Raw genomic sequence first — 13,898 nt, forward strand, 5'->3', positions numbered from 1 at the left:
AATAATTTTACTAGTGGTTTGTGACATAGCGTTGTGTTCGCTAAGACTGCTGTACTAATCATATGTTGTAGTGGTTTGTGTAAATTGACATTAGTACTTAAACCTCTTTTCAGGCTCACAAATGGCACTGTTGTGGTTTTCAATAAAGTAGCCTATAAGGTTAGACATTCTACTTTGGTCGTTAGTATATAAAGTAGTAGTTCTGAAGAGACAGGACTACCCACTGAACTCTTAGGTGATCTTAGGTGTCTCTTAGGTGGTAAGGGAGTGTAGCAGTTCATAAGCTCACAATAAGCTCCGTGGTGTACATTTCTAACCTCTGTCTTCTCATTTTTTTTTTAAACGTAAATGCCATTTTTATGAAGTATATTGAAGTTTACTTTGCTGGATTATGTCATGAGTGATGTAATCTGAGATGTCATGAGTGAAGTCAATGTCGTCATCAGTGAGGCAATTTCCGAGTTCATAAGCACTGCATTACATGGGCATAGTTAGGTCTGATAACTGCTATGGTTTTGTGTGTGTAAAATCTGAGTCAATCTAGGACGTCCTTGTAACTTTAGGTTTTTTTCTTCAGTGAATATATGCACACAAATATATATACATGCACACACACACACACACACACACACACACACACACACACGAAATATATGTAAAACCTACAGGAGGTCGCCAGTAGGTAGTTTTATTTAGGACCTAGTTTACATAGGAAAAGTGGTTTTGTTTTCCTAATAACTTTGACGAATCTTCACAAAATTTTCAAAACTAGTTTGCCACAGCCAGCTGCTGTCTGGAGTTATTTGTCAGAGGGGCCCAAAACAGGTGTTCCCCATGCAATTTCCCATAGGGATTTCAGACACTGCTACAGCCGAAGTGCTTAACAGAATTAAACCAAACTTGTCAGAACACTAGATCTTGGTCCAGAAAGATCTCTTTGGTGTATATGTGTTCAGTAGTTCGAGTTATTAAAGAAAAAAGATCTATGTATATCTAGATCCACACACCGAAAGCAATGCCTTGATTGGCTAGCGACAACCTGACAGAAAAGGTGCATCTGCCATTTGGTCTTTCGGACATGGTTCTTGGCAGGACAAATACGTGAAAACTGATAAAAGGGGTCAGGGTGGAGGTAACCTGACCCCATTGAACTGATGGAGGGGTCTCTGAGGGGGAGGGGGGTGGTGGTGGTTTGGAGAAGATTTGCGGCCCTCTGAGCAGCCCGCTTGTGAATCTGCGATGGCTCTACAGATCCAGACCCCAATAAAAAAATAAAAAAAGAACAAAATACACTTTTGGGGTGTACTCTCTCCTCTACCTTGCCCGTAAGACTTGGACTCCTTGATGGAAAACATCAGGGTGAGTAATACAGTTTCTGCAGCTAAGGTTAGCACGCCTTCATCAGACAGTTGTTAAGGTACAAGAATACATTTATGCCCAAACTGAAATTTTGGGCCGCTACAACTGACGTGGCCTTTGCAAAGACCGGAGGGCTGATGTATGGCCAAAAGTCAGGATGGTAACCTGGAAGTGGTCTTACCCCCACCACAAAATGACACTGATATTTCCTGTGGGACTGCAGGACTGGTGCACTGAAGTACCCATCTGGCTAGTCCAGCAACAACATCTATTCCTCTTGACTCACGTTTAGGGAAACTCATGCAAGGCTCAGCATCTTTAACAACTTGCTGAGGAACCAGTTAAGTAATCTGGGGTTTAAAACTAGTGGAAAATACCCATTCTTCTTGGGGTTAGGGAGTAAAAGCACATTCTGTGCTCCGCCTTGGGCACAATCTCGATTGCTCCCTGGGGGAATAAAAGTAACTGGGGCCTGTGACTTTCAACACTGACTGCCTGGAACAGAAGGCCTTGCATTTCAACTACACAACATCAGCAGTCACAATGAGTTCTAACAAAACTAACTTTGGTCTTTAATGGTTGGAGAGGGGATGTGACAAGAGACTATACAATGAAAGGCTGGAAAAGAGCAATAATGTTGGTGGGCATGTTTAACCAAAGTTGATGGTGATAAAATATGAGCTTGTTCACTATTATGAAGTAAGATATCAGCATTAGCAGCATGCACACCAGGTATAACGCATAGGTCACAAGCGGTGGAGTTCATCTTGAGACTCTCAAGTCTGGTCTACAGATCTGCGTAAACGGTATAAAACTGCATGTTCAGTTTAAGGGATATGCTAATATTTAATGTGAAATGTTTAAGTGTGAAATCTAAACAATATAAAAATCATTTAACATAATACAATTTGGAGATACGTGATGAATTGCTTCATCAAATGGGACTTCAATCCGTTTCACTACTACTACAGTTGACCTTTTCCAGTTCGATCTGTACAGATCCAATGTTAAATCGTGGGCAAGCAGGCAGGCTTTGTCTGCAGTAGTTTGCTCAACAGGACAGGGGGCAAAATATATAGGGCTTACATTCATCGGATGTCAAGATCTAATTATGTGCACCGTCTCCCAATAGCGAGAAACTGAATATAATTTCCAGAGAAACAGAAAGAGAAAATAAAAACACCTCACAAAACTAATGCTTGTGTTTTATTTTGGTCTTTGTTTTCAGTTAGGTTTCCTGCAGAAGCTGCTGGACCCAACACAAGTAGTCTGCTTTCTGACAAGGCTCCTCTCCAAAGACTCATATGGGCCTTTGACAGCATCAGTTTCTGGATTAAATCCCTCAAAAGGACAGAGTGTACCTGGTTGATACATTATTTAAATCCTAGTGAAATATTCTTTTTGGCAGTGACCTTAAAGCCAATGTGTTGTAGTGTACCTACTTCTAATTAGCATCATCTTTCAAGATGATGCTGGTAGCTACACTCGTTTTAGGATGCCAGCGTTCAATATCTGCAATCCTCTGCTGCGGTCTCCTTCATTCTGCGAGACAGAGAGAGCCCTCATTTAACCACAAGATGCAATGATGGGCCAAGTAAAACCAGTAAAAACTATTTAAAAGTTTTAAAATGCTTACTCCTCTGATAAAATAACACCGCAACCATGAATAGCTGCTGATTACACAGCTGCACAAAAACACAATCGCTTTCATAGCATTCTCTATTGCAGCAAATTGAAATCAGATCACCTAAGGGAAAAGCATTCATGTTGGTTTTACACTCCAATAAATAATCTAACATCCACATTTCAACCCACATACTAAGACTCATAGAACATCAACCGTGGCTGCATATTATCTTATCAAATCTTGCTTACCCCTTGTCTTTAGCATGCACATCGGCACCGTGCTGAAGCAGGAGCTGCACTATGCGGACCCGGTTGTACCCTGCGGCTAGATGCAAAGGAGTGGACTGCAATAAAGAGCAGAGTATCACTGTAGAATACTTACTTATTTTTAACAATGTTAAAAAATATAGAAAAACAGTATGTGGTTATCCTCAACGTGCAGCTATGTCATGTGTACAGAAGCAGAGAGAGCAGGACAGACAGAACACAGAAACTGGTCTAAAAGGAACCATGGGAAATGTAATATTAAAATTGACATAATCCATCATGTTTTTTTTTTTTTTTGCTGTTTTCTTAGGTTTTTACAAAATAACAAAAACACTTAAAAACATTAGTGACAGAAGGACACTACTAACAACCTAAGAATGAATTTATTTTTTACCATGTTAACTTCAACTAAATATGCAGGCACAATGTCACTTCTACTTAAGGTCATGTTACATGTGTGATAGCATTTACCAGACAACACAATGCATAAAAAAAGTGTATTGAGTCTGCTAGAACATGCAAGTAATTAAGAATATGCAGGAGTGCAATACTATAAGTTCATATCTTCATGTTTCCATTCAATAGTACCATGATTAATCAAAGGCCATTTTTAGCACATTAAAAGTAGTTTTCTCATGGATATAGGAAAAATTTCACACGCCTATTAGATCAAAATTTATTAAGCGATCTTCAAAGCATTTGCACCCAAGGGAACAACTCATAAAAGGACAGGACTTTCAAACATTCCTACTCTGTACACCAAATGTTAGGCCAAGGCTGCAAACCTGTGCACACCCTAATATTGCATAACACAAACTAGTGTTTGTTCCATGTTGAGCGAATCAACTTTCTGTGTTCTGACAAAGCACTGAAATGCATCAACTAATATTTGTGCTAGCGCCTAAAACAAAAACAAAAAAAAAAAAAACCTCATCTACACAAATAACAAAAACAGATCCAAATAAATAACGAATACAATGAGGAGTTCACCTCAGATTGTAAACTCAAAAGGTGGGCGCCTCACTCACGTTTGAAGGGTATAGTGAAAGATACACACCCAGACTATGCACTATCCTCACGAGTGCCTTTTTTCAAAGATGGGGGCCCTTACTTGCTGAAGGTTTGACTGCTAGGGACCATTTGGGAATGTAGACTTTAGGGAAAAATAAATGAACATACAGAATTCAAGCCGTATATTCTATAAATAATGAGCACCAAGATCATGTCAAAGAGGGTATAAATCAGTCTAATCATCTTGCACTAGCTATTGGAGGTTACCAAGATTAGAAGATGGGCTTGAATTTAAGGAACCTCTAATACTTTTTGCAATTTAACTTGTTAGATTAATGATGATACAGTAGGACTGTAAAATTAAAGAAAACTGACAAAGCCAATTGGTCTGTGGTACCTATTGGCTTTTCCAATGCCTCATGGAGATGCTTTATAGTGTCAAGCTTTGTCCCCTTCGGCGCTGTGAAACATCCCAAATAACTTTTAAAAATGGGTGCAATGACTGCTGCACATGTGCATAATGACATGTGCGTGCATACGTCAGAATACCTGCCCATGCCAGCGAAATGGCAACTGCCATTTGCTTTAATTAGTTATTTAACAATCCAAGATGGCAGATTATTGCAGCAAATGTGCATTTTTCACTAAAGGATTCCAGGGGGAAGGGGAGTGAATGGGAGAGCAGGTACAGCTGAGGAGGGAAACAGCATTACATTAAGGAGAGAACAATATCTGAGGTTCGGGGGGGAACAGTTGGAGAGTAAAGAACAGAGCATGAGGGGCAGAAGGAGAGGCTCAAAACAGAGCATAAGCACACAAAACTGACAACACAGTGAATATGGCGAAGGGACATTTAAGGGAAGCACACAGGTAGATAATGGAAAACACGGGCACTCTTGTGGTGCACTTAAGCAAAAAAAACAACATTAAAAGCAAGCAGTGGAAGGATGGAAGGCAGCCAGTCAGATGGTAAAGAGACCATGATTCACAGGAGGGAAAAGCACAAGAAGGAAAAGGTGGTACATGGAAAGTTATCAGACAAGAAACAAGCAAAGCGAGTAACCATAAAGACAACCAATTGTTTGCAAAGTGTGGGTTGTAAGTCCCTGTATGTTACTGGCAAGCTCACAATAGGTATTTTGCAACCAGATGCCTTGTGCTGTCTAGCAAGCTCAACTTAAAAAAAGCATTTTTCATTCCGTCCCTCCTCCCCCCCCCCCCCCCCTTCCAAACCACCCTCTCTTCCAACCCCCACCAATTAGGAAACGGCTGATTAGCATTTTTAAAAAATGAAAAAGTCTAAAATCTTAAGACATCATCACACTGGGATATGCATTGCTGTTTTAAAAGTTTGTTTGAGAAGACAGAGTAAAACAAGCTTTTTTAAAGTCTTCCATGGAATATCAGGCGTTGCTTCAAACTCTAGCATTTAGATACACTGAAAACCTGTAGTGTGGCTCATTCTCTTAACGATAGAAAAGGGGAGGGCATATGCATTTAATTATGAGCTTGAAGGTGTGGCTAGTACAGTGGTCTTAAAACATTCTGTGGCTAGGTATTCAAGGTTAGAGCAATCCCCCCCACTAATAAAATGACATAACTTACTTTTCTACAATTTGTTTTAAAGAAACACTGTAATGGGTCACTTATCCCAAGAATAAAAAAAGGTTTAAGTGTTTTAATGTTTTTGTAGTAGATGTTGGCACTGTGTAACTGAATTGAAAGGGGGGGGGGGCTTAAAATGTAAAAATAAATATGTTCAGTGTTACTTTCTTACACTATTCCTGTATAAAATAAAACTAAGCAAATGCTATCCACCAAGAAATGTTAACAAACATCAACATTAACGGAAATGTTGATAAAAGTATGTTCAGTTGTCCATTTTAAGGACAGTACCAAAAATTGACTGGTTCTCAGAAACACCTGTGAAGTGGATGAGGCAGCCGCCTACCTCACTGAACCTGTTCTTCCCCTCCGGTATACCTCGTGCATGTTGCCCCTTTTCCCAAGCGTTCCAGACCCAACTCAAACTTTTGTAAGGGTACAGCTAAAGTTCCTTGCCCCTTAAACGGTTAGAAAAAGTAAACTAAAGTTGTAGCAAATCTTTAAATTTAATCTTCTTACAAAAATATTTGGTTCACTGCTGGCCACTGTACTACCCATAACTAGTTAGTTTACACCTGGAAAGATTACTAATACAAGTTTTTGGGCTCTGTTGAAAATACATTACACCTTTATAAATTGCTCAATAATTTTACTATATCAGCATTACCTGCAGGAGGCAAAAGCTGGTACTATGTTGAAACAAATTATCCAGACACGTAATAGAACCAATTGTAACCACAGTCCACATGCAAACACAATTCATACATTACACTGTTAATTACTAAAACAAGTATGAAGGCTTTTAAGAGCTAACGGTCCTTTAAGGAAAATTGATATTTTTAAGTAGATCTAGTGCATTACTATAGCAGAATCAGAACTCAAGTTACCAGCAACAGACCCATAAAAGAGTCGATTCAGAACAAGAACATGCCCACTTCAAAGCACATTAAGCCACTTGATTTATTGTTATGAATGCAAGGTACTTACGGTCACTATGAAACAGTATCTAATAGTAAACAAAGTAATGTTTCACGTAAAAGAGAATAAGGTTTTAAAAATACTACTATAGCTAAATACGCTTTGAAGAAGAAAAACAACAATCAACACCTAATTTTTAGTAGTAAAATGGATTAAATGAAGGCTAAAATGTGCGTCCCCCCTAAAGGATAGATTATACCACTATCCAGCTCATGCATACAAGTTACTGTAACACGTTCAAATGTACTCATTAATCCTTCAGGCTTATCCTACACAAAGTAGGTGTATACGTCACAGCCAAACTTCTATGCTTGGCAATGATTTAGAACTTCAAAATCTCTAGATTAATTTCTTGATTACATTAAGTTGACAGCAATAGATCAGATACTTTCAAACACAAATTTAATACTGAAACGACTGCGTCCACTGTATTCAGTGCAAAGACCTGTAAGGTTGTGGCAACAACAAAAGCATATGACGAAAAGACTGCCATACACAAATGTGAACTTACTAATTGAAGTATAAAAGTAATAGTTGCAAACATTAGATTTTAATGGAGTATAAAAATTGTGAATTTTCAAAGTCAATGACTGCTAACTTCTCAAAAAAAGGAACTGTTATGTTATTCTCTTACTGGCTCTAGCCATAGTGAATAAGACTGCAGAATAAAAATGTAATCTTCAATGGTCTGGAGAATGTGCCAATTCCCTTACATACCGGGGATCTAAGGACGTCAAACCCAGTTTAGTCAATAAAGTTACAAATATTCGCGTGAAAGTGTTAATTTATTTTGGTGCGAAATTGACAGATTTAGTTCTATCAGGACTCACATAAAATAGTCACTTTTTTCTTCCTGGTGGTGGAACCAGCAGATTTGTGATGCTTCCTTCAGTGCCTGTAAAGTGATGAAACTAAAAATTCATGCCTGCTAAACTTCTTGAAGTTGGGTCATCGATTCAAGCATCACAGCAACCAGATAAGCTGCCGACCTACTAGTGTGAGATAACAGATTTCTTGCACACTAGAACAATGACAGTCTGTCCCCATTCCGGGGGCCACTGAGCCAACAGGCACTACTGGGGCACAACTTTGCACCTTTGAAAAATACATCCCAGTTTTTAAAAACCCTACACCCTCTGGCCAAAGCTCAGACAGAAATCCAACATAACTAGAGACAGGAAAGCTGGTTGACCGTAACCCTCGACCCACATACGCATGACATGAGGTTAGTGAGTTCTGGTCATCGATCAGTCGTGTGTGACTACAGGAATAGTTGCTTTGTTATGGAGTTCCAAAACTCCTTTCACCATGGATAAACATACATGACAAATCCACACCATATATGTCAAAGACTACACAAATTAATCTCCTAATCCAATGCATATAATATGTATAGAGGTAACTATAAAAACGAACACAACACAGGCAATGAAAGCGATTAATAAGAAACATTAAAAATAATTGCAACACTGACGGTTTTACAGAAATTCACTGCACTGAACAATGGTACCAGTCTTTGGTGAACAAGCATTCCCTTCTAGCCCCTACCTAAGGTGTTACGACACCAAAAGTAGTCTTTAGGTAGACTCTAGCCTGCACCCCTTAGCTGAACAAAAGGCTTGCTGTTTAGATGGTTTTCATAATTGAAAAAGGTCCCTCTTTGCCTCAATTAGGTAATTCATGAGTCGATAAGGACCCTCTTAGCAAGAGGAGCTGGTGGCCTTCATTGCAGAAACCAATCTCCCGGGAAACTGAAGATTCCCCTCCACCTAATAAAGGTCTATACTGAGCTTAAATACTCTTTTCTGATAATTTTGAAAAGGAAGACTCTGTGGTGAATGATGTAAAATACAAGAACTGGTATATTAATTCTGTGGCACCTTCACTAAATTCTATCACATATTATAAACCACACATACTTTAGATAGATAACTGATGCACTTGCAACTCATAATAAAGCAAACATATGTTGCACAAGTGTAATCAATACTAAATGTAGCACACTTTTTAAAATTTAAAAAATGTGCACTCAGATGCATGAATGTACAAATATGTCAAAGGTACTGGAGGTACATAATCAGGAAGAGCAAAGATCACATCAGGTGAGTTTGAAGACAGTGGTGTCCATCATACTATGGCTCTGCAAACTGGGCTAAATACAACCCTTTCAGCACTCGCACTTGACTGAAGGTAGCACCAGCGAGCAGTTGTAGGCTTCTCAAGAAGCTACTGCAAGGGGAGGGAACAGCTCTGAACTCAACAGTAACCCAACAGGGACAATAACGTAATCTCCAGGGCAGTATTTATTTTTTTAATAAAAGAAGGACAGTACTTTAATCAAAGCAGAGGCAAATATTTTACAATTAATGAAAGATATAGAGGATTGAAAACTATGTTGCAACAGAAAGCTAACAAGCACAAAATAGGAAAAATCATTCTTCCATCAGGGGCTGTGTGAATAATATTAACAAGAAAATCCTGAAAGAAGACACTGTGTGGCACTACACCCCTACTTCTCTGGTTCTTAATTAGGAACAAGTACAGATAGCTTAATGATTCGACAGAGATTTGCGCAACTTTTTATGTTTCCCTACCACTTCTTGACAAAAAGATTTTGCGAGTATAAAGTAAGTAGTATTTCAGCCAGCAAGGCAGAAGATGATGAGCTCTAGCTGTTAAATAATAATCCGAGATGTATTTGCCTCAGACTTTATTTCTGCGTATTCCATTAATATTGCCATGTGCTCGACAAAGCTGACTCTTCATTTAAACTGTGTAAGTTGACTTCCCTGTGAACTCAGTTTTTGTCTAAAACCATTTCCTTCTCTGGGCCTCTTCACTTATCTAACCAAGCTGACTTTCAGGATACCGAGCCACAGCTGTATCCTTCTTATCATTATGCACGAACAGAACTGTACCTCTTCCCACCGCATTCCAGGGGCCTCCTGCAAGAGATATCCTCGTAAATTATCAAACCAACTGTGATAAGACTGACATTTGACAAATGAACTGTCACTTTGCTGTGTATTAGCAGGATACTCCCGAGACAGTGGGAGTACAAGCAGGAAAGACTAATCAAATGTATGTACGTCAGCAGGATGCTCTCGGGTTAAAAGGAGAACTGTTTGAAGCTTTTGTGTTCGCCAGATATGGAGGGGTGGCTTCCTTGCTGAAGGGGGGCAGCTTAACTATATAAGATTGTACGCTGCAGAATGAAGCAGCCAGCCTCCGTAGGAAAGTCATTCAGACTGTCCTGGGACACTGTGCTCAGCTCGAGCTATTATCTGTTTTGCTAATAAAACTTTTCTCTTCCTCATCAGTCGTGACTCCGCCTGTTGTGTTCTTTGCTGGTAAGAGACCCTGAAGGCCTAGGGTGTCCCCTCCACCGCTGGGAGAGGTGAGCCTGCCTTTCCCGGTTCTTCATAGCCTTGTGGCAAAAGGTCCTTCTCAGGTGCAGGCAGTGTGTTGAGAATGGTTTCTTCAAGTAAACAAACTTTAAATTAATTTGAAATTAGATTTAGTGTGAGATGAGGAGCACAAGAACCACAAACCTCCAAAAAGGTACAAGAAGCCTTGGTTGGGATTACAGTCTAGGAGGTAATCAGTGAAGCTGGCCTGTGCCACTACACCTTATATCGGCAGTGGTGGTTCTACTGATCGGTCAAGGTCACATACTGGGTTGGCCTCTGGGCCAATCTTCCTGCAATGGTGTCCTCTGGCAGTTCAGCCTCTGGGACAATTAGAGCTTATGGTTTAGCCATGGCGCTCCTTTCTTAGAAGCAGCATCCACATCTCAGCCCGTAGCAATCTGCAGGGTAACACAAGCAGTTCTTCAGGTACAGTCTTAAATGCAGCTTAGATCGCAACTGCACAAATTTAGGGTTAGTGACCAATTCACCACCCTGGTTACTCCTGGCTTTGCGCTCTGGACAAGATGAACTTTCTCTAGGGACTCCTCATAATAGGAACATGCTGTGCTTCTCCCCCTGGACAGTCTCTCCTACTGCGGACCAGACATACACCATCTCACTCTCAGCAAGCAGGTGTGCTTCTAGGCAATTCAGGCAGACCCCTAAGCAGCTCTAGCAGAAAGAGTGGCATCAGGTTATGACTCCTTCACCCTGAGACTGGCTGTCCAGCAGACACTTGCACTGGTTAATCAGCACCTGTTTGAGATTTGTCTCCAGCATTACCCTTGTAGGTCAAGAAGAACTTGGACTGGAACAAAGTGGGGAGGGTTGGATTCCACTTTTATAAATAGTTCCAATACAGAGGATGTGGATCTACTGAAAGCCTTCAGTACCAGTTTCGGTAAGCTCTCTTTCAAAGGTGATTTTCAGGCTGCACTCCAAACACAGTCTCTGTGCAAAGTGACTATTTTCACTGTAGGTACCACTGGGGCTGGCTCCAAGAAGGAGCATCCAAAACAAGGGCACAACAAAGTATGATCTCTGTGCACCTGGCTGTCATCAGCCTCCCTGACAGCAGAAATCGTAAACCGACTAATATAGCAGATCCTGCCTAGAAACATCCTCACATAGAAGAAACTGTAGTTCCACCTCACGCTCCTACCATCTACCAATGTGCTTATAAATAACTTATCATAAGCCTTTAGCTAGAAAGGCCCTTGTTGAAATTCTGAAGGTAGCCCCGTTGCCACCATCTGCATTCCAGTGTCTGTCTCTCCAACCTCCTACCAGAGGAAAGCATACAATACCACCTCCACTGCCAGGGGAAGCCAACATCATCATCTTGTACAGTGATGAAACAGCACCCCCACCCCCCTCAAGGAGAATTGCACTGCCCCAAGTACTCTGACTCACACACATACACAGTCTTCTTACCATACAGAGGTACACATGCACTGAAAAGGCACGCATACAATATGCATACTGGATAGCGGAAAAAGGTTCAGCATTCCGTACATTTGTGTAACTTTACATAAGCAGTGTCAGTAGATCATCCTCTCCCAGACAGACACATCTGGTAATAAAATTGATTCATAAAACATGGAATGCTGCCACCATCACTTCACTTGATGTACCCAGGTCATGGATAGTAGTTCACTGCCTTCTATGAGGGCTTGAATGGTGCACCCGCTCCAATTCGATGGGCGGGTCTTGGTCTACTCATTACAATAAAAAACGTAGGCTTGACATCAGGCTAAAATAAAAGGCGGATGCTAGTTTCACATGCAGTCAGGCACTAAGGACAGGAGACCACACCCATTTACCATGCAGAGAAAATTCCAGTCCCAACAATGATCTTGAATAACCACCATGGACAAGTGACAAGGTCTCCTAACTAATTTAATGTCATATAGCATCAGCTCCTGCAATGTGATCCCAGGATCATGCGGAGGAGGGTGTTTACCAAATGCTTTCTTTTGAGAAGTTACTAAGTTCCTTCCCTTGTCACCCTAACAGGTCATTGATATTCCTCCTCTATAAAAGTCTTTTAGGAAGTAGATGGAGGATTGTTTTACTCCGGTGCGGATTCTTTGAGGAGGAAGGTGGCCACAAGTCCTTTTTATCTATTTTCTAGTTGATTAGAAACACATCTGTGATGGAAATTAAAAGAATATCCTAACAAAGCACAAACAAATTAATCAAGCTTTCTATATAAGTAACTTGACCAAGACTTGCATCCTCTGGCTACATCTTAAAAACATTCTTCATAAAGGCATTTGCTTGATCCAAGGTAACCTGAAGGTCTGTTTCAGCCAGTGTAACGCCTCCCATTTGAAGGCAGCACATACTGGGGTTTGACACAGACTAGGGTTTGCTGTTATTTATGTCCAGATAAAGCAGGCTATATTAGACAGAAAAGGAATAACTCACCCAAATGCCAATGTGAATGAAGCACTTAAATTAACTCTTTGATAAGTAAAACATATGTCAGCAAATAGTTGTAGATGCCAAGGCAGAGATGGCATGAGACTGTCATTACAATTATTTTCAGGCCCCGCCATTAATAAGTCTATTAACTAGGAAGACTCAATCAGGAAGTGCCCATACAAACCAGCTATGCTTAAAAACTGCTTTAGCAAAGGAAACTGCCTGAAAAACACTTGAAAAGCAGTATATTAAATGATGAATGATTTGTTAACTGTGCAGAGGAGTGGACTCCCTCACATCAAAGACAATATAAAAAGGTCAGAGAAACACCACTACTGGATACACAGACTACTTAATCAAACTAGGGGTGTCAGCAAAGGGGGCTACCATCAAAAGTATCTGAGTGTGAAAGTCTGACCAGGCAAGATAAAGAATAGCAGATGGTAGCTTTGATCATAAGACAATTCTGGCCATAGCAGCATGGTGTCATGTTCACACCTAATATGGAGCAGACAGGGTCACTATACACACCAAGACATAAAGCCTCACAATTTCACCCAATCATCTTCAAGCTTAGTAGCAAGAAAGACAGTTACAATGCCTGGTAATCTTAACTGGAAATTCAGCAGTCCAAAAACAATGCACACAAATTTAAAAAAGCATGTTTTTCTTAGATGTCAAATATCTTTTTGGGGATCTTTAGAAAAGATTAATTCAGTTAAGTGGAGTACCACCCTAAGTCAGATACAAGGGGGGCCTGTGTTCAAGTCAAACTGAAAGGTCCAGAAACCAAAAGAACCCACAGCAAATTACAAAACTCAAGTACAATACTGGAAAGAATATAGCCTCACAACCAAGTTGCTTACATTCAGTAATGGTCTTTTTTGTTGTATATTTTGTCTAACAGTTTACCCTCCTTTTGACTTTCTTCAGCAACCAGACTGGATCCAGAAACTTAGGCTGCAATAGCTCTTGCAGGCATGGTTGATGGTGCCTTCAGATACCACTGTGGCTTTATCGCAATTCTGGAAGTGATAAAACTGATTTGTGCCACACATCTGCTCCAAAAACCATTCCCACCTCAAGATGCACAGCGATTGACAAAATAAGTGTCAAACAATTAACTTGGACCTTATGACCCCTTCAGATGATCACAGAACAGAACAGGGAGGAGGGCAGGAGAGGATGAATCTCGGGTTAGATAGAGTATCAACC

At 40.4% G+C, this 13,898-nt stretch overlaps 1 protein-coding gene across 1 annotated transcript in view; it reads right to left on the reverse strand.

The window, feature by feature from the left end:
- The window catches only part of LOC138296500 (poly [ADP-ribose] polymerase tankyrase-1), a 734,848-nt gene that overhangs the window by 622,918 nt on the left and 98,032 nt on the right, over positions 1–13,898 (reverse strand). The window contains exon 4 of the mRNA XM_069235671.1: positions 3,235–3,329. Coding sequence (XP_069091772.1) covers positions 3,235–3,329 — 95 coding nt within the window. The remainder of the gene's footprint in view (positions 1–3,234; positions 3,330–13,898) is intronic.

Source organism: Pleurodeles waltl, chromosome 1_2 (genome assembly GCF_031143425.1).
Source record: "Pleurodeles waltl isolate 20211129_DDA chromosome 1_2, aPleWal1.hap1.20221129, whole genome shotgun sequence".
NCBI lineage: Eukaryota > Metazoa > Chordata > Amphibia > Caudata > Salamandridae > Pleurodeles > Pleurodeles waltl.